The sequence below is a fragment of the Sminthopsis crassicaudata genome, chromosome 4 (assembly GCF_048593235.1).
Source record: "Sminthopsis crassicaudata isolate SCR6 chromosome 4, ASM4859323v1, whole genome shotgun sequence".
NCBI lineage: Eukaryota > Metazoa > Chordata > Mammalia > Dasyuromorphia > Dasyuridae > Sminthopsis > Sminthopsis crassicaudata.
In genome coordinates, this window is record NC_133620.1 from 367,243,930 (window position 1) to 367,269,605 (window position 25,676).

General features: G+C 34.1%; 1 protein-coding gene across 6 annotated transcripts in view; it reads left to right on the forward strand.

The window, feature by feature from the left end:
- RPS6KB1 (ribosomal protein S6 kinase B1) overlaps positions 1–25,676 on the forward strand; it is a 30,235-nt gene that overhangs the window by 3,028 nt on the left and 1,531 nt on the right. The window contains exons 2-14 of one of the 6 annotated variants that reach the window (XM_074261975.1): positions 4,917–4,966; positions 7,030–7,150; positions 9,266–9,334; positions 11,825–11,972; positions 15,609–15,666; positions 17,601–17,728; positions 19,801–19,891; positions 20,074–20,164; positions 20,693–20,800; positions 21,116–21,178; positions 21,334–21,411; positions 23,568–23,675; positions 24,974–25,105. In XM_074261975.1, the coding sequence (XP_074118076.1) occupies positions 4,917–4,966; positions 7,030–7,150; positions 9,266–9,334; positions 11,825–11,972; positions 15,609–15,666; positions 17,601–17,728; positions 19,801–19,891; positions 20,074–20,164; positions 20,693–20,800; positions 21,116–21,178; positions 21,334–21,411; positions 23,568–23,675; positions 24,974–24,988 (1,128 nt within the window). In that variant the 3' untranslated portion in view covers positions 24,989–25,105. Of the gene's footprint in view, positions 1–3,725; positions 3,893–4,916; positions 4,967–7,029; positions 7,151–9,265; positions 9,335–11,824; positions 11,973–15,608; positions 15,667–17,600; positions 17,729–19,800; positions 19,892–20,073; positions 20,169–20,692; positions 20,801–21,115; positions 21,179–21,333; positions 21,412–23,567; positions 23,676–24,973; positions 25,106–25,676 lie in introns of those variants that run through there. The other 5 variants (XM_074261974.1, XR_012481268.1, XR_012481269.1 and 2 more) reach the window with 5 other exon arrangements.

The following is a 25,676-nucleotide window of genomic DNA, read 5'->3' on the forward strand; positions in this document are numbered from 1 at the left end:
TTCAAACTGCCTTTTCATACTTATTTTAACAATTGCTTCTTTTTAGGCTCCTCGATGTTTGCTGATCTTCTGTGTATTTGCTTAAGTCTATCTTTTTTGATGGAATGCCCTTCACTCCTTTACTGCTCAGTTTAGATGAAGTTCCTCTCCCTACTTTCTCTTAGCCCCCAGCTATTAATTTTCCACCTATCCTTTCTTGGATTTATAGGCTTCTTGAGGGCTGTGACTGTTTCATGTTAATTTGTACCTTAGCCCATTTTTACTAATAGGCACTAAGTAAATGCAATGGATTAAGCATAAGGATTGGGCCTATTCTTCTCTTGGCATCAGTGAGGAAACTCCCTCTAACCATGCAGGTCATTTCCTTCACTGCCAATTTGTCTTATGAGAGCTGCCCAGAGAAAGCAATGTTGATTTGTCCTGACCACATAGCCAGTATATATCATTAACAGTACTTGAACTCAAGGTCTTGTAAATTTCAAACCCATTTCAAACATCATACAGCCTCTCTAAAACAAATGAAATTTCTTTCCATGGAAAATAAATGTCTGTTGAATTGTCAAGTTGAAATAAACCTTAAAAGATATTTTAGAGAAGTAAGTAGTCTGGTAGGGAGAGTAATTTGTTGCAAAATTTTTTGACTTTTAATTCTATGTACACATTACCTTAGTGCTTGGATTTTTATATTATTGAAACCATATGGTATATTAAATATCATCTGAAACTGCATTCTCAGTGCTTATATATTCTTTGACATGGCATTCTTTTTAATTGAGTTGACAGTTTTAGATTTGTAGGTTTATCATCTATTTTTAAATGTTAGGTTTTTATACTATGTGCCAGCTACTTGGTACAGTGGATAGGATTCCTAAAGTCCTAAAGTCATTCAGTTCTTTCCTGAGACTCTTACTGGTTTGTGACCCTAAGCAAGTCACTTAATGTTGTTTGTCTCCGTTTCTCATTTGTAAAATGAGTTAGAGAAGGAAAGGGCAAACCCACTCTAGTGTCTTTCTCAAGAAAACAGCAAAGGGTTCCATAGAGAGTCTGAATTTGAAGATTCAGATATGACTGAACAACAAATTTTTATACTTGGAAAGATTTGGAAAAAAAAACTTAAGTTAAAACTGTAGGAGATTATCCTACTTTTCCTTTTACATCTGTGAAATATTTTTAAAATTTTACTACTCAAACTAATATATTTCTCTATCAAAAAACTTACTTTAGAATAGTTTCGTGGTATTGTTGAACTACATTTTCTAATTTATGCTGATAGCTTGCAGAATACAGAAAAATTAAGCTTTGTTAACATCACTTATTGCCAATCAGCTAGCAGTCATTTTGCCCTCAGCAATGATGTAGTGGAAAGAACATCAGATCTAAATCTAGAGATTTCCGTTTCAAGTGTGCATACTCTGCCACTTTAGCCATCTAAAGCAACCCACTATACCTTTCTGATCCTTGACTTTCACATCTAAAAACTGTTGGACTTTGGGATCTCTAAGGAACATTTTACATTTTATTGAAGTGTGATTTATTGATAAATGCAGTTATTTTGCTGCATTGCTGCGTGCAATGCTGCAAATTTTGAAGTGTCAGATAACTAGTAGGAGCATTCTTTATGGGATATCAGTTTAACCTGTTTTGGAATGAGACAAACCTTTCTAGATATGTGGGCACATAGACCTTTTCACGTACATTTTTCAATGCCTAGAAGACTAAGTGAATTTTTAAAAGAAGAATGAATATAATAGGCTAAATTTATACATTTATAAATAATAATAGCTATCATGTACACAATTTTTACAACAATTTGAGATATAAAGTACTTTATATATGTTTAATTATCATTTATATATCATTTGATTCTCACAACACCTCTGTAAGATAGGTGCTGTTCTTGTCCCCATTTTACAAAAAAAGAAATGGAAGCTGCAAGGTTAAATGACTTTGGCTTGGATAACAGTATCTAAGTTAGGATTGAATTTGGGTCTTACTGATCCCAAGTCCAGCACTACTCACTGTGCTATTTTGCTGACTGAAATTAAATAACTATAAAAAGGAAACTTAATTGAAAACTTTTAATAAATGAGAAACTCATTGTTGTAGCAGATAAAAAGTATTGGTCAGGACCAGTTGTGTTCCAGTTCTGCCTCAGACACATTCTGGCCATGTGACTTTGATCACTTTTAACTCTCAGTGCCACTTGCTATTTTCTGATTTGGCCAAGGGAATTTCTTCTTAGGTAAGCACCCTACACAGATGAGGAACGTATGTGTCCCAATAAAAAAAGTCCAATGGAATTTTTAGTCAGTGGCTGTAATCTGGAACAATAAATTGAAATTAAAGGAAAGTTCTCTATCAGAAGATTGTGAGAATTAATGAAAGTATTTGACTTTTCTGTTTGTTATAGGAACATAAAACTAGAAAAGACATTAGAAATTAAACAGTTAATATGAGTATATACTGATTTTCAATTTGTAATATGTTCAGAGCAGTGGATTTAGATGGTCTTAAGATTCTTAGTAAAAAATTGAAAATTTCTTTCTCTGAAACTTGAAAGTTCCATGAGTAATCTAGTTTTAAGATCAGTAATTAATTTTCTGAGTCTTTGATTTGAAGATGTAAGAGATCTTTTTTAAAGTAGATTTAATTTACTAAATTATTACTATAATGAAGGATTTTCATGTCTGATGCCTTTCAGTGCACTTTGAAAAGGGGTCGAGACTCGATAATTAGTAATGGGGTTGTTGGGAATTGTTTTCTCATTAATTTATCACTTTTTAATTAATATTACTTTGTAGTATCTAAATTTACAATTATGGACTGAATATTAAAATTATACAAACTACATTTAAAAATGTTTACTCAAGTTTCCTATTAAATTAAATTGACTTTCTTCATTCCTTGGATAATTCTGACTTAATAAGGTTTCATTTTTAAGGGAACTACAATAAGTATCTTAAGTAGAAAGAATGATTTAATGGATATTATTTTTATGCCAGTTTCTGACATTCTAAAATTATTTAACTTTCTAGGGATTATATTCTAATTTATTGGACCTTGTAGAGTGTGTATGTGCCTGTATTTATTTTTATACACAAGAACTTTTGCAAACAGAAGTCATTCTGTTAAGCCAGTTTGAAACAGTGTATTTTATGTGGTGATTGGGAGATAAATTTAGGCTTTGTCATACAGGAAAAGAGAATTCCAATAAAACAGCTATGTAATATATAAGGAAAGTAAGAAATAGAAGCATAATGAAGATCACAATTATAACTTATATTTTCATAGTACTTCAAAGTTTACAAGTGTTATTAGAAATTCATGTGAGATTTATAGTGTAAATTTTGTTATTTCTATTAGTGTTAGGCCAGGATTAAAATTAGGTCTCCTACAAAGAAAAACCTTACAACACAGAAATATAAAGAAGTTCATGTGAAAGAAAATTGCCAATGTAGACTTTAATAGTTATTTAGAAAGTCTTTCTCTGATTTTGAAACTTCCTAAAAAGCTGGGTTTCTGATGGATACTAGGAATGGATGACTTGTTTTAAATGATTTTGTCCTATACGACTGTAGAAAGTTTCAAGTACATATGCAGCTACAGGTAGTAATATAGATTCATCTAGCTCAGGAAATGAAATACAGCCACAGGGTATATCTTAACGGGAGAGTAGGCTTCAAAATTATGGTTCTTTGTTAACTACTTTGTGGTCTTCAATTTAGAACTGAATAAAAGTAACATCAGAGAAGAGCAGAATTATGTAATACCAGCTGCATTACTTCTGAAAGATGGTCAGAATCTTTTGTCTTAAAACCAACTACGTCACAATAGGTGATTTACTCATAGTTGTGGAGATTAAAAAGTCTTCAAACCAAGGAAGAAAAAATGTGTAAGTAGAAAGAGTGTGAGTTTCTTGTATTGCCCCCACTGAATACACCTTTGCTTTACTCAGAAGAGGCCGTTCTAAGGAAACCATAATTCTGGCCTGTTCACACTAAATTTCTTGGCAAAGTAAATCGTTGGATAGCATTTGTTTTCCTGGTATTGGGTCTTTCAGAAAGAGCTGTGACACTAATTTTTTTTTTTTTTTAACCTAAATTGGTTGTCCTGCATTTCAAGAAAGATAAGTATAGTCAGTTGACTGTCTTTTATATTCTGATGTCATGCTCCTGATTGTTTTAAGAATAATCATGGATTCATCCTTAGTATTATATGTACCCTTCAGACATGATTTCAGTTTCACAATCAAATGGAGTATGTTAAAAATCTATCAAATTCCTAATTGCCTTTAGGCAATTTCCTCATAATTAGAACATCTATCATCAAGTAATTTTGTAACCTATTCTTAATAAATTTGATATGGAATATTAGGGTTAGCTATTTGGTCCTCTTGCAACAACTTTTAAATTTTGCCCCAACCAGAATAAAAAATACTGTAAAAACGACCCTATTTTAAAATGGTTGGCCTTATTTTAGCTTGTGACAAGAGAGTGTTTCACATAGGAAAAATTCACATATTATGCCAATTTAGTATTTTTTGTTTGGAATATGGTGATTTCAGTTTCAAAATGCAAATAATAAATACTTTTTTTTGAACAGGTAGGAAACATAATTTTAGGCAATTTCTAAAATAATTTGTTACCAGTTACTGATGGAACAGTCTCAACAGCTATCAACTATTTTAAAAAATAGAATCTCCACAATAGTACTTGTGGAATTCTGATGCTTAGTTAATTTTCTGTGAAAAGCATTTTGATGCCCTATAAACTGTTTCCTAAAAGTTTTTGTAAATAACTGTGTTCAACTACTAATAAACCACAGAAATTTTCAGTTCTCTTAAGTGCTTGGCCATAAATTATTTTACAGCCATGGTGTTTAAAAAAAAAAAAAAAAATTGATCTTTTTTTTTTCAGGGTCAATTAAGTGAAAGCATGGACCATGGGGGAGTTGGACCATATGAAATGTAAGTTTGTTCTAAAAATTCTACTAACTGATAACTTTTATAGGTAATTAATTCTTAACAAACATTAGTTAGTGATTCTAGTCAGTGTCAGATGTCTTATATATGTAGACTGCTTATTGAACTTAAAAGCTAAATCTGATGCTACTATAGCTGAGTAGAAACAATTTGGGGGTTATATTATGATATATATGTAGATTTCTCAGAATCTGTTGCTGAGCATTTTGTTTTTTAAGAATTTTATTCTTTTAAGTGAAGTTTTGAATATCCTCTGTATCAGGGTATCAAGCATCTATTTAATTGATGTGGGTATTACTCCCTTTACACTATCACCATAGCCTCTTTGGCTTAGTGAATGGTCTTTGAAAGTTCAAGTTGGAGTCAAAACTAATGATAACTCTGACTTAGAGGTACCGTCTATCACCAGAACTGTATGCTTAGCTTAAAACTTATTGATATACCCTTTGAGAACTTAGGACTGTTCCAGGCAGTTCCATGTCACAGTACTCTATTAGATGACTTTAGGGGGTTATTCATTCCATAGCCTAATTTTTTTTTTTTTTTTAAGTGATGTAAGTTCCATAGAAAAGTTAAATAATTTTTGTTGTACATTATGTTATTCTTATAGTAAAATATATCTTTATGTTTCTCTATATATACATAATGCCAAGTAACTGTTTGGTTAAAATGAACATGCTGCTAGTTGGGTAGTCGATTTCTGTTCAGAACTAAGAAGATATAGTAATACAAGCATAATAGTCATGAAGAATTAATTTAGATCATTAGGCAAAATTGATACCTTTTTGGTGTCCCTATTTTGGACTAATAGCAAATTTGGAAAGATGAATGGATTTAATTGTTTAAAAAAAAAAGTTACTCCTACAACCATAGAAGGGATTGAATTTTTTTCATTTTATTTTTATTCTGAATTTAAACCAAATAAAATGAGCATTTCAGTATACATTGCATAAGAGAAAGAGGACTATTCTTTCTGAAGCTGTAGATCTCCAGCATGCAGAACTTGGGTTTCTTTTTAAGTATCATCAGATACTTATATTCAGCATGTTTTTTAAAAACTCCACTATTCATCTGTGATTACTCCTGTGTTCTCTTTTGGGAGGGTAGAGGGGTAACCCTGTCCTTTAAAAAAAAAAGAAAGAAAGAAAAACAAGACCCTTTGCTCAAATATATATGTATAGTCAAGCAAAACAGATTCCCATGTTGGCCATGTCCAAAAATGTACATCTTATTCATCATTCATATGTCAGGAAGTAAAGAGCATGTTTTTTCATCAGCCCTTTGGAGATGGTGTTGTTATTTCCATCGATCAATTTTTTAAATAATTTCAAAATTTTTTTCTTTATAATGCTATTGTTATTATCATATAAATTGTTCTCCTAGTCCTGCTTACTTCACTTACATCATTTGATATAGTTTTTTCTGCACCTGTGCTCTTCATCATTTTTTATAATACCATGATGTTCTGTTGCATTCATATGTCCTAATTTATTCTGCCATTCTCCAACTGATAAGCACACTCTGCTATAAATATTCTTATACATACAGATTCTTTCTCTCTTTAATCTTTTAGGTTATAGCCTCCATAGTGGTATTGCTGGGCCAAAGGGTAGGCATAGTTGAGTCACTTGGGGGCATAGTTCCAAACTGTTTTTGGTTGGATATTTTTAGATAGCTCCCAGGATATTGCTCAGATTTCCAAATGAGCATAAAGTCCAAACTTTGTCTTACATAATATTCAAAGTATGAAAGCAATTTTTTTTTTTATATCACATGGTTGATAAATCTTTTTTCACTTATTTGCTCACATTTTTAAAGTATATGATGCTTATAAAAGAAAATGCAAATCTGATAGTCATTGTCAGAGCACTTTAATCTGAGCTGTCATATAATTTTCATATATAGCTCTGTTCAGAGTTTGGCTACTAAATTTCTTAATGTGCAATTTTTACTTAACAGGGTTATTACATTTCTCTTTTTCTTTCTGAGAACATGATGAAGAAAATACATTTTTGCCAGTTGACTTTTGGTTTTGTTTTTCTCCCCAGTGGCATGGAACATTGTGAAAAATTTGAAATCTCAGAAACTAGTGTGAACAAAGGGCCAGAAAAAATAAGACCAGAATGTTTTGAGCTACTTCGAGTACTTGGTAAAGGAGGCTATGGAAAGGTAGGAAATACTTTTTTAGAGTTGTCATATCCTAAATAAGAACTATCTTCACCTGGAAGTGGATAGCTTGACCTAACCTGTTGGTCCAAGGACCAGCCTTTAATAGGTGGAAGAAATGGCCCTATATTTGAAGTGACCAGAAGATTTTCTTCCATCTACTATCACCTTGCAGGTATATACAACATGCAAAATTCTTAGATGTGTATTCTTGGGTTAAGTAGGTCATCCTCTTTATATATATCCTTTATATATATCCTCTTTATACATATATATATATGTGTGTGTGTGTGTCTGGGTAAGGGTATTCTAAATGATCATCAGATACTAATTGAGGCTGGACTTTAGGACCATAAAAGAATTACTGCCAGGGCAGAAGGAATGAGTTTAGGAGGAAGTTTAGGAAGGAGTTTACTGGAAATAAATTTTGCCTACTTCAAATAGCGAAGATTGTCCCTTTTATCAAGATCCTTGAAAATTTGGTGAGGGTAAACATGCTCTGTCAGAAGGCAAAATTTGGATAGTAATGTTCCTTAGGAGTATGTTACTTTTTTCAATATGGGGTATATGTAATTAATTTTTATAAACCTAACATAGATTATTCTTAGTATTGAGGGTAATAAGTGAACACCAAAGCCAAAATATCTTGAACACTCAAACTTTGAATATTAGCTATTGCTCGAAAATTATTTCACCATGGTCTTAGAGACCTAGTTTTGAAAGTCCTGCTTGCCTCTGACATATCCTAGAGAAATCACTTAACCTTTCATCGTACCAGGCCAAAGTTTCTTAAACTGTAAATCACAGTCCCATATGGGATTGCATACTGAATGTGGGGGTCCTGAAAAATTTGGCAGATATTCCACTGAGATTTAATTTTTTATATAAAAATAAGAATATCCATCTTATTAGTATTTGTTTTCATTTTTAATAAATGGTAAAATATGTATACCAAAGATTTATTTTAAAATAATTTCTTTATGATTATCAACAAATGTTTGATTTATATACCTATTTGGGGTTACATAAAAATTTCTCGAGCAAAAAAGGGGTCACAATTAGAAAAAGCTTGGGACACCATGTTCTGTGCCTGTAAGTTGTAGAGAAGGTGCTGATGTGCAGTGGTAAAAAGATGTTTTTTCATCTGCGAGTTCCCTGTTATCAATGAAATCACAGGTTCTTTCCTTATTACTTTTCTTTATGTTATCATAGGCTGTATATTAAACAATGCTTAAATCTTACTGACCTCTATATTACTATATTGCTGAATTGTAAAGCAAAAACAGCAAAAACTTTTTCTGATCATTTATAGAAGAAAATTGTTTTTAATAGTCTTTTATTTACAAGATATATGCATGGGTAATTTTTCAGCATTGACAATTGCAAAACCTTTTGTTCCAACTTTTCCCTTCTTTCCCCCCACCCCTTCCCCCTGATGAAAGATTGACCAATATATGTTAAATATGTTAAAGTATAAGTTAAATACAAAATATATATATATACACACACATACATACTTGTCCATACAGTTATTTTGCTGTACAAAAAGAATCAGACTTTGAAATAGTGTACAATTAGCCTGTGAAAGAAATCAGAAATGCAGGCGGACAAAAATAGAGGGATTGGGAATTCTCTGTAGTGGTTCATAGTCATCTCCCAGAGTTCTTTCACTGGGGTGTAGCTGTTTCAGTTCATTACTGCTTATAGAAGACATTTCTGAAATGTAGCAGAATTTTTAGTTGTGTGTAAATTTTTTGAGCTTTGCCTATAATTTGTTTTAAGCAAAATTTTGGATTTTGTAAAGGAACATTCTGTATATTTGAGATTTTACTGCACAATTTTTTCCATCACATGGCAACAGACCAAAACAAGAAAACTACTAAATGCTGTATACAAATTAGTACTCAATTCTCAAGTTGGGCAGTGTTTTCAGGTGATCAGTTGCACATAGTGCTTATAGCTTTGGGGATACTCTGTTTAATAAAGTTTACTTAATCATTCCTTTTTTTTTTTTTTTAAATTAGGAAGGATGAAAGTTTGACTTGAAGTTCTACCTGTCAACCAGTTCAACTTTTGGTTATTTATGATTATCTGTTACATTTAACTTTTGTTACCCAGGTTTTCCAAGTACGAAAAGTAACAGGAGCAAATACTGGGAAAATATTTGCCATGAAGGTGCTTAAAAAGGTGACTACTCCTTACTTTCCCTATAATTTTTTTTCTTACCTTTACCAACTTCTTTGGTTGAATGTGTTTTGGGAGCATATGGTGATAGTGGGGGTTTCCCCAAAGAAACATACTGATTATTTGGTTTATTAAGATGTTTGTGTCAGCTTGACCTTCAGCTTCTTCAACAGCTTCAACATTACGTGCCAACTAGGCACAATGCTTGGACCTGAAAATGCAAAGATATAAATGACATAAGTATTATCTTCAAGGAACTTAAAATTGTCTTTAATGTGTCATTCAGTCTTTCCATTTCCCTGTTGGCTGTGGAGTGAGAAATCAAATGTATACAAGAATAAGCAGAATACAGGGTATTGAGTGAGATGGGCAAAGGACAGATCCAATGTATTTTAGGATAATGTGAAGAAGGAAAGATCACTTGGATCATTTTCAGTAGAGTTGGGAGGAATAGGGTGGAAAGGAGAAGGCTCTGTGGAAGAAGGAACAACTAATTTAATTTTTTGAGAGAAAATGAGAATTTTTTTTTTTTTTTTTGGAAACCTAATAGATAATTTTTATTATATTATGCTATTTTTTTTGTATAAATAAAACTAATGCAGACAAGATTAAAAGAGAAACAATAAATTCAGAAAACATTTTTACATTTAAAGGTTCTGATAAAGTCCTCATTTCCAAAATAGAGAATTGATTCAAATTTATAAGAATTCAAGCCATTCTCCAATTGATAAGTGGTCAAAGGATATAAATAAACAATTTTCAGATGAGGAAATTAAAACCATTTCTAGTCATATGAAAAGGTGCGCCAAATCACTATTGATCAGAGAAACGCAAATTAAGACAACTCCGAGATACCACCACACACCTCTCAGATTGCCTAAGATGACAGGAAAAAACAATGATAAATGTTGGAGGAGATATGGGAACACTGGGATACTGATACTTTATTGCTGGAACCGTGAATGGATCCAGCCATTCTGGAGAGCAACCTGGAACCATGCTCAAAAAGCCATCCAACTGTGCATACTCTTTGATCCAGCAGTATTTCCGCTGGGATTATATCCCAAAGAGACCTTCAAGGAAGGAAAGGGATTCATGTGTGGGAAAATGTTTGTGGCAGCCCCCTTCGTAGTAGCAAGAAAGTGAAAAATGAGTGCATGCCAATCACTTGGAGAATGGCTGAATAAATTATGGTATATGAATGACATGGAATGTTATTATTCTATAAGAAACAATCAGCTATATGATTTCAGAAAGACTGGGAGAGACTTACATGAACTGATAAGTGAAATGAGCAGAATCAGGAGATCACTGTACACAGCAACAACTAAATTATACAATGATCAATTCTGATGAACATGGCTCTTTTCTTTTTTTTTTTTTTTTTTAAATTTTTATTTTAGAAAATGAGTATTTTGGAGAGAGATATAATGTAGCCATGAGAGAGGGTCTGTGTGACAGTGGAGTCAGGAATGAACATGTCAAGTTTGAGAAGTAGCAAGTAGTTAGATTTGTCTATAATACAGAATACGTGAAGAAGAACCATGTTAAGATTGGAAAGGTAGGGACTACTTTTTGTATACAGAGGGGGCCCTGTGTAGGTCTCCAAAAAGAGTATAAGCAATCACTGAAGTAAAACATTTCAAAAAGTACCTCTGTCTCTTCTTAATGTGAATGTTGCCAATATAGATCTGAGCTTTTCTGTTAGCTGTCTGGGGGCTTGGCAGTTCCTCTCTTTAAGGCAATATATAAGTAGCTCTCTGGGCTGAAAGTTAACAAACACAGAATCTAAGCTTATTGTTGCTTTTAGATCATCTCTAAAGTTTCTGAACCTTAATTTCTATTAACACTTTCTATTTGACCTTTCCTTTGCAAGGTTTTGAGAAATAACAAGTTTATCACACTGAGTTTTGAAATAGAAAAATTAATACTTGCCCAGGAAATATCTCAAGAGTTCTGGCTTTGATACTTGAATCACTATTCTTGAATTATAGAGGTTTCTAAATAAATACTGATCAGAATTATACCCTGAGATATATGTGTTGTCATTTCTGAAGGCCATGCTGAGAAATTTTGGAGGAAGGATAATAGCAATACTATATTAATATATTATATCTCAATAATAATCATGTGGAATCACAGAGCCAGGCTTGGGGAAGACAAAAAAGTGCACTTGGTGGGAACAGGATGTTAGTGCCAGTGGCAAGTTATCTTTACAAGATCAGTTTGAGTAGTCTAGGCAACAGCATAGGTCACCAATCCCAGAGGATGGCTTTGCTAACAAATTAATTGTCCTGACCATATTATGTGTGGGGAGTGGTGAAAAATTATTCATTCCCATCAATCTTTGTTGATTTTGATAAAATTAAAAAACAAAACAAAACAAAAAAAAAAAACCCAAAACAATGGATTTTCCATTAAGTGTGTATAGAGCACAACTATGTCTGATATAAATGCCTAGGCTATTTTGTCATGTTATCTTTCTTCTTTTAGGCTATGATAGTAAGAAATGCAAAAGATACAGCTCATACAAAAGCAGAACGAAATATCCTCGAAGAAGTAAAGCATCCCTTCATTGTGGACTTAATTTATGCCTTTCAGACTGGTGGAAAACTCTACCTCATCCTGGAGTATCTCAGTGGTCAGTATGACTTGAATTTCCTTATTCCTAATTGTTCTAGGAACTCATGAATGTTGTACAAAAGATTATATCGTCCTATTTTAAAATAAAGTTTATAATTTATATAAAATATACTTTTTCAGCTTAGCCAGTACTTAAAGATTTGCTCTGTGTGAGGTTCTGTGATATGTGTTGGGAATATAAAAGTGACACAGTGTCTGGCCTTGAAATTAATCTATCATATTTATTTATTTAATTTTTTTTGCTGAGGCAATTTGGGTGACTTGCCCAGGGTCACACAGCTAGGAAGTGTTAAGTGTCTAAGGCCAGATTTAAACTCAGGTCCTCCTAACTTCAGGGCTGGTGCTCTATCCACTGTGCTACCTAGCTTCTCCCCCCCCATCAGATATTATTTGACAAATACACAATTACGTGTAACATAAGGTAGAGTGTGATGAGACACAGGAGAGACCTGAACACAGTGCTTTGGGAAGTATGGAGAAGGGAAAATTCAGTTTCAGCTGGGGATTCAATGAGGAGGTAGCACCTGACTTCAACTTTAAAGCAAGAAAGAGATTGTCAGGTGGAGGGGAAAAGGAAATGCATCTTTTGCATGTAAGACTCTGTTAGGACATAGAGGGAGGCAATGGTTTGTCAAGTTTGGGTAGTAGCTATAAGTATAATTTGGTGGAATATTCAATCTAAGCAAAATGGGAGGAAAGCTAATGCACTAAAAGAATGGGGATTAAACTGGGGGCTTGAAGAGCCAGTGTGAGGAATGTGATAGAGATGTTACAAAAGACGAATAAAAGGGCTTGCCATTTTGCAGTGAAGACCTTGTTTAGATTATATAGATATATATACTCACCACAATTCGTGAATTCCTCCAGTATTTCTCCAAGCAGAGAAGCTGGATGGAGGGATGAAGATTAGCACGAGACAGAGTTAAGAGTAGAGTAGAAGATAGTACCTTAATATCTTGTTCATAACTTGCACTTAAAATAAAAATTTCACATGACAAAAGTAGCTAGAAACTGATTAAGTGATATTCAGAGGAAAATCTGAAGACTAAATTAATCTTAACTTTAAACTTTTTTTAATCTTAAATGTTCTAATCTCATGGGAGTCATTTATTCAGTGGGGTAATAAAAATTTAACCTTATGTACTGAGACATGGGATACTTTAATACAAATAAAATAGTTATTTCTTTATAATCCTGAATTTTTCAGAGAGCACTGAAATATTAGTGGGAATGAATATGTTAATTTACTTGGAATTGGATCTGTCAACAAACATTTATGTAGCACTTATGATGTGACAGGCAAACATGGTGAGGCTGCAGAATAGAGAGCTGACTTGGGAGGTGGGACAGCATCCTTGTGTAGGGTTTGTAACACATCCTCTTAGTGCCTGGACTGCTCTGAGTCTCACCATCTGTATTGGTTACTGGAGTTTTGGCACAAGTTCAAAAAATATATATATAAATAAATATATATCTCTATATATAGGTGCTAAGAGATACTGATACCAAAATGAAACAGCCCTTTCTTTCAGGAGTTTACATTGTATCAGGAGACACAACATAAACACATGTAATTATATATCAAAGAGATACAATGTAATTTAAAAATTTGTTTGTTTGGTTTTTGTATTTGGAGAGGCAGTTGGGATTGTGACTTGCTCAGAGTCACACAGCTAGTAAGTATTAAGTGTCTTGAGGCTAGGTTTAAACTTGGGTCCTCATGATTCTAGGACCAGTGCTCTGAGATCCACTGGGCCATCTATAATACCTCTATAATAATTTGTTGAGGAAGCTGTAGCAACTGGAGGAATCAGGAAGGATCTAACATAGAAAACGTTTGAGTTGAGCCTTGAAAGGAACTAGGGATGCCAAGAAAAGTCAAATGAGGAAGTAGAGCATTCAGGTGTGAGAAACAGCCAGGGCAAGAAAGTCGGTTTGGCTGTAATGTGGCGGGGAGCACACATGGTTAGATCTCAAAAACAGAAAATAAATAAGTGGGGAAGGACTTGGAAATACTAAAGAGGATTTATATTTGCTACTAGAAGGGGTAGAAAGCTTTTTAGAAAGAGTTTGAGGGACAGTTGTACTTGTGCTTTAGGACTATTGTTTTGGCAGCTCTGGAGGATTGTAAAGGAGGTCTAGGGATGCTGAGACAAAAGAGAGCAACTAGGTGTTTTGGAGCCTTTCTTCCTGAAGAGAGCCATGGCACCAGTGAGGTGACGCCATGACACACAGGTGGATTGGAGTGAAGTGAGGGGCCCACGATCATCTGCAAAGACCCAGTCTCATATTCTCTTCTGGTGGCCAGATGCAGCATGGCTGGAGGGAGGCCTTGGTCTTTTAAGCTAAGGTCTTTAAGCAGGCTTGGTGCAACTGAGGGCTGCCCATTGGCTAATTAAGCAAGAGGTTATGAGGCCAAATAGGGCTGTGACCATAGGAGGAGGAAGTGGGGTGGGGTCAGGAAGGGTCAGGAGTTAAAGATGAGGTCCAAGAGTGTGAACCTGAATGCTCAGAAGGAATCAGAAATCAAAAAGTTCAGAAGTTTGCTTTGGATTTGAAGGAGGATATGCATTCAATTTTGGACACATCCAGAATAGAACCTTGTAATAGATCTGCAGTCAAAAGGTGGGCTATGAATCATTATGTAGCAAAGGAAGTACTTTGCAGATATATTTCAGATTCTGTGGTAAGAGGAAAACTGAGAGGCAGTATTGTCAGTAAAATCCAGAGAAGAGAAAATATCCAGGAAGTAAAGCATGGTTGGCAGTGATGTAGGCTTCAGAGAAGTCCAGAAGGATGAGGATGGTGAAAAGGCCATCAGATATTTGGCAATTGAGAGGTAATGGATAACTTTGGAGAGAGCAGTTTCAGTGGAGTGCTAAAGTTGGAAACCAGATTAAAAGGGGTTGAGAAGTGAGATAAAATGAGAGAATTGAGATAGGACAACCTAATGCCTGTTGTTTGCTATAAGACGTTTACTTCAAGTAAACCATCCTTCCCTAGGCAAAATTTTGTGTGCTTTTTTCATAATTTATTTGTTTATTTTTTAGAGGGAGGGTCCTTTCCAGATTTCATTTAGGCCTAGACTTGATGTTAACTCTTGTGGGAGATTTAGTGCCCTGGATTGCTCTGAGTCTTGCCATCTGTATTGGTTGCTGACCCAGAGGGTTTAGACTAGTGGTCCTCAAACTTTTTAAATAGGGGGCCAGTTCACTGTCCCTCGACTGTGGGAGGGCTGGACTAGTAAAAACAAAAACTCACACTTTGTCTCCGCCCATTTGCCATAACCCAGCCGGTCACATAAACGTCCTCAGCGGGCCACATCTGGCCCACGGGCCATAGTTTGAGAACCCCTAGTTTAGACATTTTGTAAATAGTATGGATAGTTTAGTAATTATATACTAGCACATCTCCTTTTATGGATAGTTTTTATTGATGCTTAAATCATATGGTTTTACTTCATCTGAAATCTTTACAAATATGCAGTTTGTAAATGTGAAACCTAAGGTTTCAAAGCAGATCTTCATTATAGTTTTCAAACCATTATCTTTATTATCATATAAATAGAAATATTTAGTTTAAAAAGAAAGGCCAGAAATGGAGATTATTTCTAATGTCTTTTTCATCCTTCCAGGAGGAGAATTATTTATGCAGTTAGAAAGAGAGGGAATATTTATGGAAGATACAGCTTGGTAAGTGTGATTTTTGTGATTTCATAGTTTTTGATAATTCATAAAATTAAAAAATAGAGTTCTCTTCTCCTTATGGATAGTCAGATATGCAGAGGTTCTTTACACACAAATACTTCATGAGCAATTTTGAGGCTACATTGCTTCTCACTCTTTATCTGCACCCCACAGTAGGTAGAGGGCTTTCAGCCTGTATTCATTCTTGCTGGGGAGAGAGAAGAAGTGTGTGTGTAAGTGTGTGTGTGTGTGTGTGTGTGTGTGTGTGTGTGTGTGTGTGTGTGTGTGTGTGTGTAGACAGACAGACAGACAGACAGACAAAGAGGCACATGGAGGTGGGAGAAGAAGGTGTCAGAAATCACCTTTTTCAGAAGTCTTCCATGGGTTCACTGTGGTCAGATGGTATCTTCACGTTATACTCACTTCAATATTTTAAAGAGCCATGATTTCATCTGTCTGGGTATTACCTGTAGCCACATAGACTTTAGCAGACTGTTATGCGTGAATTCCTATGGCTGAAAAATAATTTTCTAGTGACCAATCTTCTGAAACTGAGCCTCTGAATTTAGGAGGCTGGTCCTCAGATGAAATACACACTATCATTACAGCCAAACTTGAAGCCTTCCTAGAACCTTATGCCTTTGACAGCCTGTAGTCCTCTCCATACTAGAAGGAAATATCAAACTGGTACTTGAGTAAAGTAGGTCTTAATACTGTGTTGGAAATTGAAAAGTTGCATATGAAGTTACCATGTTAAGTAAGGGTAATTGTTTATTCTATATAGTAATTGAAGAAGAAACTAAACTTAAATGTGTAATGCTAATTACCAAAATGCATTCCATTATTTAATTTCAGGCTTTTTCTAATATTGTTACATTTGAGAGTCTTAGAGATTGAAATTCTCTAAGGGAACACTTCAAGTCCTATTGGAATCTGTTAGTGGTCTTAGGTGCTGTAAAATTAATTGCCTCATTTGCCAAGATCTATCCTGCAGAATTAATAGCTTTGTTCTGCAGCCAGAGTCCTACAGTGCTTTGTGCTTTTCCAGTCCAAAGGGGATTGACTCAGCCCTTTACTCTATGGAGGTAGATGAATTTGAATATTCCCTAGTGTACAGGTTGTGGGCTAGCTCCAATTGGACCTTGATTTAGTAAATGTGCACAGGAATAAAGCAAGAGCTTTATTCAAGCTCTCAAGCAAAAGAGAGCAAGGAAGAAGAGCTTCTTCAAACTAGGACATTTGATTTGACACATACTCCATATGAGATTTTTTTTTTTTTGGACAGTATATATGCATGAGTAATTTTTTTTTTTTAATAACATTATCCCTTGTATTCATTTTTCCAAATTATCTCCTCCCTCCTTCTACTCCCTCCCCTAGATGACAGGCAATCCCATACATTTCACATGTGTTACAATATAACCTAGATACAATATATGTGTGTAAATCCCATTTTCTTGTTGCACATTAAGTATTAGATTCTGAAGGTGTAAGTAACTTGGGTAGATAGACAGTAGTGCTAACAATTTACATTCACTTCCCAGTGTTCCTTCTCTGGGTGTAGTTGTTTCTGTCCATCATTGATCAACTGGAAGTGAGCAAAACTCCATATGGGATTTTTAAAGGTATAAACGGGTAAGGGGAAGTGTTTTCAACTATTTATTCCAAGCAAAAGAAAACTTGACCAATGAGAGGTTGGACTATTTGACACTGTTTTGAAATTGTAGTGGTTTCCTAAAGCAAGTTAATACTTGACAGTTTTTACTTTGTTATACCCTTTAACAAAACCAAAACTAGGCAATTTTCCCTAATAATTTACTCTCTTGTATGTCTCATGTTTCTTTTAAGGAATTGTTGTTCCATACCTGATTGTTTTCAACATATGGGTTGATTTTGGACTGGCTAATATTTTTAATTATATCAAATCACTTTTGTTGCAGCTTTTACTTGGCAGAAATCTCCATGGCTTTGGGGCATTTACATCAAAAAGGGATCATCTACAGAGACCTGAAGCCGGAAAATATCATGCTTAATCACCAAGGTGGAGATAACAGTAAACAATTCTATAGTAAATAATCATCTTAAAATTCTCTTTGTAGGTCACACCATTTTTAAAGTCCCCACATTCATTTCACTAAAATTCTTCTCATCAAATTTCAAAGCACCAAGATGCTTGTTGGCATTTAACTATTTCATTTGAACATTTCTAGTTAAGGTAGTGATTTCCTTTAATTACACTTAAAAGAAATGTTATTTCCCTTGCCTTTATTTCATTTTTCTATTACAGGAAGGTTCTTAATACAAAGCAGTACTGAGGATAGGGAACCAAAAATCAAACCCAAAGGCTAATTTTTTTTTTTTTTAATTTTAAAGTAGGATAGAATTTTGGTTAAAAAAAAAAAAGTCCTATATACATTGGGACATACTTGCAATGAATTTTAATAAGTACTGATAGTTTTACTTTCTATCATGAATTGTTTGAACCACTGTTGCTTACAATAGAAATTTAAATCAAACAAAATTTATTACAGTGCTGGAAAAAAAATTTAATGGCATTCCTCTGGGTTTCCCACCCTTTTGCTTGCCAGAGACAAGGTAAGGGCAGCCATGTGCTGTTGCAGACAGAAGGCTTCCACATTTACATCAGAGGTGACCAGTTCAACCCTTACCAAAACGAGAATCCTCCCCTACAACATACCTGACTAGTATTCTTGTTATGCCTTTTCCTGTATGTTCATTAAATCTATACTAGCTGACTCATATTTTGGACTATATTTGATTTCTTTAAAAATCACTTCAGAAACTAATATTTGAGAAGCAGAATCCACTCCTAATCATTAGTCATGAATACCTTTGTTCATATCTAGAATCTTAGTTCTGTGCAATATCTATTTTTAAAAGCATCCTTCCTTTTCTTTTCCATTTCATGTGCAAGATTGTTGTTTTTAAATTTCAGCTTTATGAATACTGAATAGAAACAGATAAATATACTAGATTGACTTTTCACACAGGATTGGGAAGTTGAAGGGGGAGAGGAAGGGAAGGGACACCAAATGTGTGGTTGCTATTATTAGGTTCCTATGGAAACTGGGTATCTTGAAGTATCCATAACTCATGTTAGCTGAACAGGAAATCCAGTAAAATTACTCCTTGGATAATAAGGCAATATCATGCTTAAAGGGCGAACCTCACTGTGCCTTTCTATAAAGACATTTGCTTTTCAAATACTTTTGAAATGTTCCGTGGATTTCTTCATTATATCTTTTGGGCATGGGATCTGTTGCCTTTTTGATTTTCAGTTCTTCTTCGTGTGTGTGTGTGTATTAGTATTTAAGCTATGGTTCAGAATTCTGAAATAAATAACATTAGAGTAACCTATTAGGTTAATCTCCTTTTGATATTAATTCCCACATCATTTTGAAAAAAAATGTCATTTCTCTTGCTTTGAATACATAGTAAATTTACATATAGATCAGGAGGCCTAATGTCTTAACCCTATCTGAGGAATAAGAAAGCAAAAATAGCTGAAGGGTTTCTAATGATTTCAGCAGGAAAAGCCAGAGTTAAAAGTGCCATTTAGTGTGAGATATATGTTTTTGGTTGTTTCTCTCACATAGCAATTTCATTTATCTTCACTGATAAGCCAATGACTAAAGCTAAATCTTTTTATTGCTTTTAAGTAAGGCATCTGTGGGCTTTTTTATTGTAATTTTTTGCATATAATTAATGCATTGCTGCATGAGAGGGTGGAAATCTGTTTCAGTCTTTATATGTAAACTAGATGTCTAGATCCATAACTAATTAACAAAAAGTATCTTCAATCTAGAATGGTATCTTCAATGGATATACTTTAGGTGAGTTCATAATGGGAGACATGGCATGGGCATCCACCTATTATGCCTTCCACTTTGGTAGCAGAAAATGTTGGCTTCCCTATCTCATATTTTGACATTCCAATTTTATGAGAACATGTAAGATTGAATAAATTCATAATACTTTTTATTGTATGCTTAAAAGTTGAAAGATAAGAAAAAGTTAAATGTAGGATTCATCTAAATAGATTGTTCCTGTGTGTTTGTTTTCTCTTTTACACATACTTACAGTTCTCAGAATAACTCTGCTTATCATCTTTCATTTCAGGTCATGTGAAATTGACAGACTTTGGACTATGCAAAGAATCCATTCATGATGGAACAGTCACACACACGTTCTGTGGAACAATAGAATACATGTGAGCTGCATGTTGAAAGCAATATAACTGTGGTCTGGGAGTAATAGCTAATTTTTTCCTGTTTTAAGTAACAGTTCACATTGTTAGTGGAATTATTTCAGATATAGTTTCTTTTTAATGCTAATTAATTTAAAGGATGTCCTACCAAATGTCCTTAGGTGGATTCTTTTTTTTTGTCATAGGGCTCCTGAAATCTTGATGAGAAGTGGTCATAATCGTGCTGTGGACTGGTGGAGTTTGGGGGCATTAATGTATGACATGCTGACTGGAGCAGTAGGTGCACAGTTAAAGACTGCATGCTTTTCAACTTATTTTGGCGGGTAGTTGTTGAATCAGTGATGGAGCAAACATACTGTTTAGAGAGATATTAACTAATGTAGTATGGTTTTAAGTTGTTTTCAAAGCAAGTCCTCAGAGATATTAGAAGCAAACTTTGTTTTTATAGACCCCATTATAGTTTTTAAAGTTCTTTTCTCTTTCTTTCATTATTTGAGATTCTGAGAACAACTCTGTGAAACTTACAGGGACAAATGAAGAAATAGGCTAAGAACTAAAGTGACTTGTCCAAAATTGCCTAGCAAGTTAATGATAAAGGCTGGGCCAAGAAATCTAAATCTGCTTAGTTTAGTAACCTTTATGCTTTTCCTTGGCATCTTTGAAATCTCCATATATTTAGCACTCAGCTTATTTTTCAGCATGAAAACCGTTGTTTTGGAAGATAAGTTTGTGAAATTATTTTTTTAAATCCCCTTTTTTTTGTTTGTTTTGTTTTTTATTCTGATCTTCTCTTCTTCCTTGCAGCCTCCATTTACTGGGGAAAACAGAAAAAAGACAATTGACAAAATCCTAAAATGTAAACTTAATTTGCCTCCCTACCTCACACAAGAAGCCAGAGATCTGCTTAAAAAGGTAAGTTTTCTTCAAATATATACAAATATATACACTTACACAAACATGAACACAAAATATATGTAAGTTGGCTTGAGACAGACAAGTAGGATTAAACTTTAATCCATTTTAGTTGGTATGTGATAGATATTTTAAGAAATGAAATGGTTATAGAGGTTGGTCTAATAACCATTCTTTTCTTGAAGGTAAAATACAGACCCCAATAATATCCAGAAGAAATTACTGAAAAATAGATACCATGACTTTAATAATTTTGAACAAGTGTTCTTAAGAGTTAATTGTTTTAAATCATTCACCTTTTTTCCCCCCTCAAAGCTGCTAAAAAGAAATGCTGCTTCACGTCTTGGAGCTGGTCCTGGTGATGCTGGAGAAGTTCAGGTAAGAACTGGGACATTGGATTTTCATCAATTATTTTATGGAAGATGCATTTTTATTTTAAAGTGATAAATGTAGAAATGTTGATTATGCTTGGAAGGCTAAATCATATAGTGAATTTATTGGACTTGGTCAATTATTTCTGGTTTTTTTTTTAGGCTCATCCTTTCTTCAGACACATTAACTGGGAAGAACTTCTGGCTCGGAAGGTGGAGCCCCCTTTTAAACCTCTTTTGGTATGTATAAAAAATACTTGGGAGAATCTGGCCCCTGTTAAGAATGATGCATTTCCAAATTAAGAACTATTGTTACTTCCTAATTATCCTGTTATTAACTCTAGACAAACTTGTCTTATTCTTACCTCTCTTGGGAAATGTCATTTTGTAAGGTAGTAAAGAACTATTGCCACAATGCCTTCAGTATGTGTAAGATGAATGCTGCTTAAAAATTTGTGACTAATTCAGAATATTGGAAATTTTTACCTTGTTTTTCAAAGCCTTTAGTTTTAATAATTGACAGTCTTTAACTCCTCAAATAAGTAATGAACAGGTGAATTAGTGTTCATCAGAGTTTTTCCTGTGGATATTTCCTTTAATCTTGAAATTGGTTAGAATTCCAAGATACAGTTGGCCTATTTTAAATGAATCACTTTTGAGTTTTTCATCCACAAGAAAATTTGTAAAGCTAGAGCTATATATAATCTGCTTTTTAAAAAAAATTATTAATTTTTGCAATAATTGTCTCCTAATAAAAATCTAGTCTCATAGATGTACTTGGGAATGAGTAGATGGTAGGAATAAATTTACTCACTCAAAGAAGATTTTGTATTTTATTACTTGGGAAGTTTAAAGGCAGATGTAGATGGATAAGAAGTCAAGAGAATAATCAATTCTAGATCTTGTTCTGCCACAAATTGCTCGTATGACTTTGGCAAGTCACTTTGAATTTTGGCTTTCTCATCTGTCAAATGACAGATTTGGACTAAAAAATGTTTTTACCTCTACTGGTCTTTGATATCTGTAACTGACTATTTCCAAGGCAACAATTCTTGAGGTTAATATCAATAGTAATATAAATTATGATTCTAGATTTAATTGTAATTAAATCTAGCATGAGCTCTAGCCCACAAGCTGGACATCTCAAATTGGATGTCATATGGCCCTCTGAAACTCAACAATTCATTGTTTTATTTCTCCAAACCTTTATTGTTACTATTGAGGACAGCACTAAGATCTCATTAATCCAAGCTCACAACCTTGGTGTAGTCTTCTCTCACATTTACTTCACATATCCAATCCGTTGCCTTTCTCCACTCAAAAAACCACCACTTTAATTCAGCCTTAATCGGCTCTTACCTGGATTATTGCAATAACTTCTTAGTCACTGTTCCCTCAATCTTCCCTCACATTAAACTACCCTCAACTCAACCATTAAAGTGATATTTCTAAAGGACAGGTCTAGTCATATTAGCTCTTTACTTACTAAACTCCAATGACTCCTTTCTATCTCCAGCATCAAATTTAAAATCATGTTTGGTTTTTCAAACACTTCATTCCTTAGTCTCTATCTAACTTTGTTTTTTTTCTCTTTAGTCCCCATTCACTTGTGATCCAGCAATACTGGTCTTCTTAACTGTCCACTAAACATTATGCTCCTATCTCCTTATTCCATGCCTTTTCGTTGACTCCCCTCTATGTCTGTAATGCTCTACTTCCTCACTTTTACCTTCTGGTTTTCCTGGCTTCCTTCAAGACAGTGCAAATCTCACTTTCGCCGGAGGCTTTTCCTGGTGGTGATCCTCACCCCATCCCCATTTTTCCCCACACTCACCTCTCTTTTATTTTCCCTAAGAGAGAAAAAATATCTGTTTTATTAGTTATGTTAATAGTTATGGCCTCTTTTTGACCCCATTGTTTAAGCCTTGGTCCTCAGGAAGTGAGTTAATAAATGCTTGTTAACTGACTTTAATAAATTAAGGTGACTCTCATATCTTTTTTTTTATACAGGAAACTTATTGAGCATCTATCATGTGTAAAATACTATACTTAAGTCTTGGGAATACAGAGATAGAAAAACAATACAGTCCTTTGTCTTCAAAGAGCATACATTCTATTGTAATATGATATATATGGTTCTAAAAAGTGTCAACTATTTAATAGGTCTTTTTTCTTTTTTTTTTTTTTTTCCAGTTTTTTAAAGCATATTTAAAACATTTTGTAGTTTTTTATTCTTGGTACTCATAGTTCCACTTTCAGTATCAATATCTGTTAAGAGCCAGCAAATCCTAGAGTTTTATTAAAGCCAAAAGCTCAGTATGAGCCTCATTTAGAAGTTTCACAGATAGATACAAAATCTTTTGAAAAAGCCTATTTATTGTTTTATTTTTATAAAGCAATCTGAAGAGGATGTGAGCCAGTTTGATTCAAAGTTTACACGTCAGACACCTGTTGACAGCCCAGATGACTCAACTCTCAGTGAAAGTGCCAACCAGGTCTTTCTGGTAAGATAAGATTTTCATGTATCTCTGGGAAATGAAAAGATAAGAGTGCCCCTCAACAAAAAAAAGTCAATTTGGGGTGGTTTTCTTTCTTGTTTTATAGCTCATTTAAGTCACTTAAGAGATTCTTTTTAGAAAATTTCCTCATAACAGTATATTTGAACACCAAAAAGTGGTCCTTAATCCAATACCATATGTAGCAGATGTGAGAATTTAGAAACCATTGTTCCCAGCAGCGTGCTTTTCACAGCTAACCTATCACCTTACTTCTACCTAGAGACTAGGTAAGGAGTAGAAAATGTTATTTCATAGCTTACCAATTATGGGTTGGGTATAAGGGATAGTAATCTTTAGAAAAAGGAAACAATTAAAGTCCCAAATATATAACATTTTAATACCAGAAACAGTTTGGAATTGTATCCTTTATTTGCTAGAGGATTTTGACGTTTTTGAAGATCTCAAATAAGTCAACCATATTTTAACTTGTCATTTTTTTCTTAACTTAGCATATTTTAACTACATCTATCCATTATCTAAGGTGGGGTGGGGGGCAAGGAATAAAAACCATGAGATTAGGAAAGGTTTTTAAAAATTAGTTCTAGGTCTGGTGTGGTGCTGAACTCTTTAGATTTTACCAAAAGTATCATTGAATAAAAGAATGTGTTTTAGGAAATTAATATCACTTTTTCTTTTATTTGCTATAAAAAATGAAAGTACTTCATTTTCTCCTCAGAAATTGCTTTAGCCAAAGAACCTTTCCCTTCAGTGATGCAGAACAGTGTTTCAACTAGAGTAGTAATTTCCATCAGTAAACAGCATCTGGAAGTATTTTATTTAAGGATGGAAGAAATCAAAAGTGGTAAAGTGAATTTCACATAGGTTATATTAGTCTCTGGCTGAGATCTTTATTTCCTCTCCAATAGTAAAATTTAAAATTACTGCATTCAGTCCATTTCAATGGAAATTTATTATTGTATTGCCTAGCTATCATTACACTTACTTTTTTTTTTTTTGTACTTGATATTAATGGACCAAATCTTTTAAAGTTTGTTATATTGCCCTTGGACCTTTGTGCCTAAAGTGTTCCTCTTACTTATCCAGAGGTCAGCCTTCGATCAATCTCAAGCCTCTGGGACACAGCCCCAAACCTGGAAGTATGAGGAAAAAGGCCTTTGAGCTCCAGAAGTAGTGGTCGCAAAGCACTTCCACTAAAAACCGTCATGTATTTTGTCTTACTATTAGTAAGGCCTTATGATATTTAACACACAATTCTCAACCAGCTTGATTATCTGGTTTCTCAGCCTACAGCAGATTAGAAGCAGCAATTTAGAAGTGGGATGGAGGTGGGGCTGTTAACTGCTGTCTCAGTGTGCCTGCCTGAGAAGTGACAGTCTGACAGTGAGGTAAGAGACAGAAAAACTAAAAAGAAGACACAGATTCTGTATTATTATGTACTACAACAATAACTGTTCATAGTGATGGCTTGAAGTCATCAAGAAAAAACTAAAATGTGTTTGTCCTTGGGTTTAAGAAGGCAGGCAGGTGTACAACCACCAAATTTTTAGAAAGATTTCCATTTAAATTATTTTTAGTTTTGGCACTTGAATGGGTACGTTTCACTTAAATCTAGAAAACTTCATTTATGTGAAACTTCATTCTTTTATGATGCCAGATGAAGCAGATGCATGTATTGTGACCCAGGACTTAAAAGTCAGAACATTGTTGATGCCTTTGACTTGCCCATGAGAAATTTTGTGTATTGGTTTAAATTCCTATTAAAAAAAAAAATTGAGTGGAAACATGAATATTGTTTACATCTGTCTCTATGCATAACATGTTTTAGAGTACATGTTTTCTTTGCTTTTCTGCCCTTTGAGGTACAACAGAGTTTTTGTTTTTGGTATATCTTTTCCTGAGGCATGTGTTTAGGGAGAGGTCTGGGAGGAGGTTGGCGAGTATGAAAATAGGATTGGGTGGGAGAGTATATGTATAGATTGATGATTT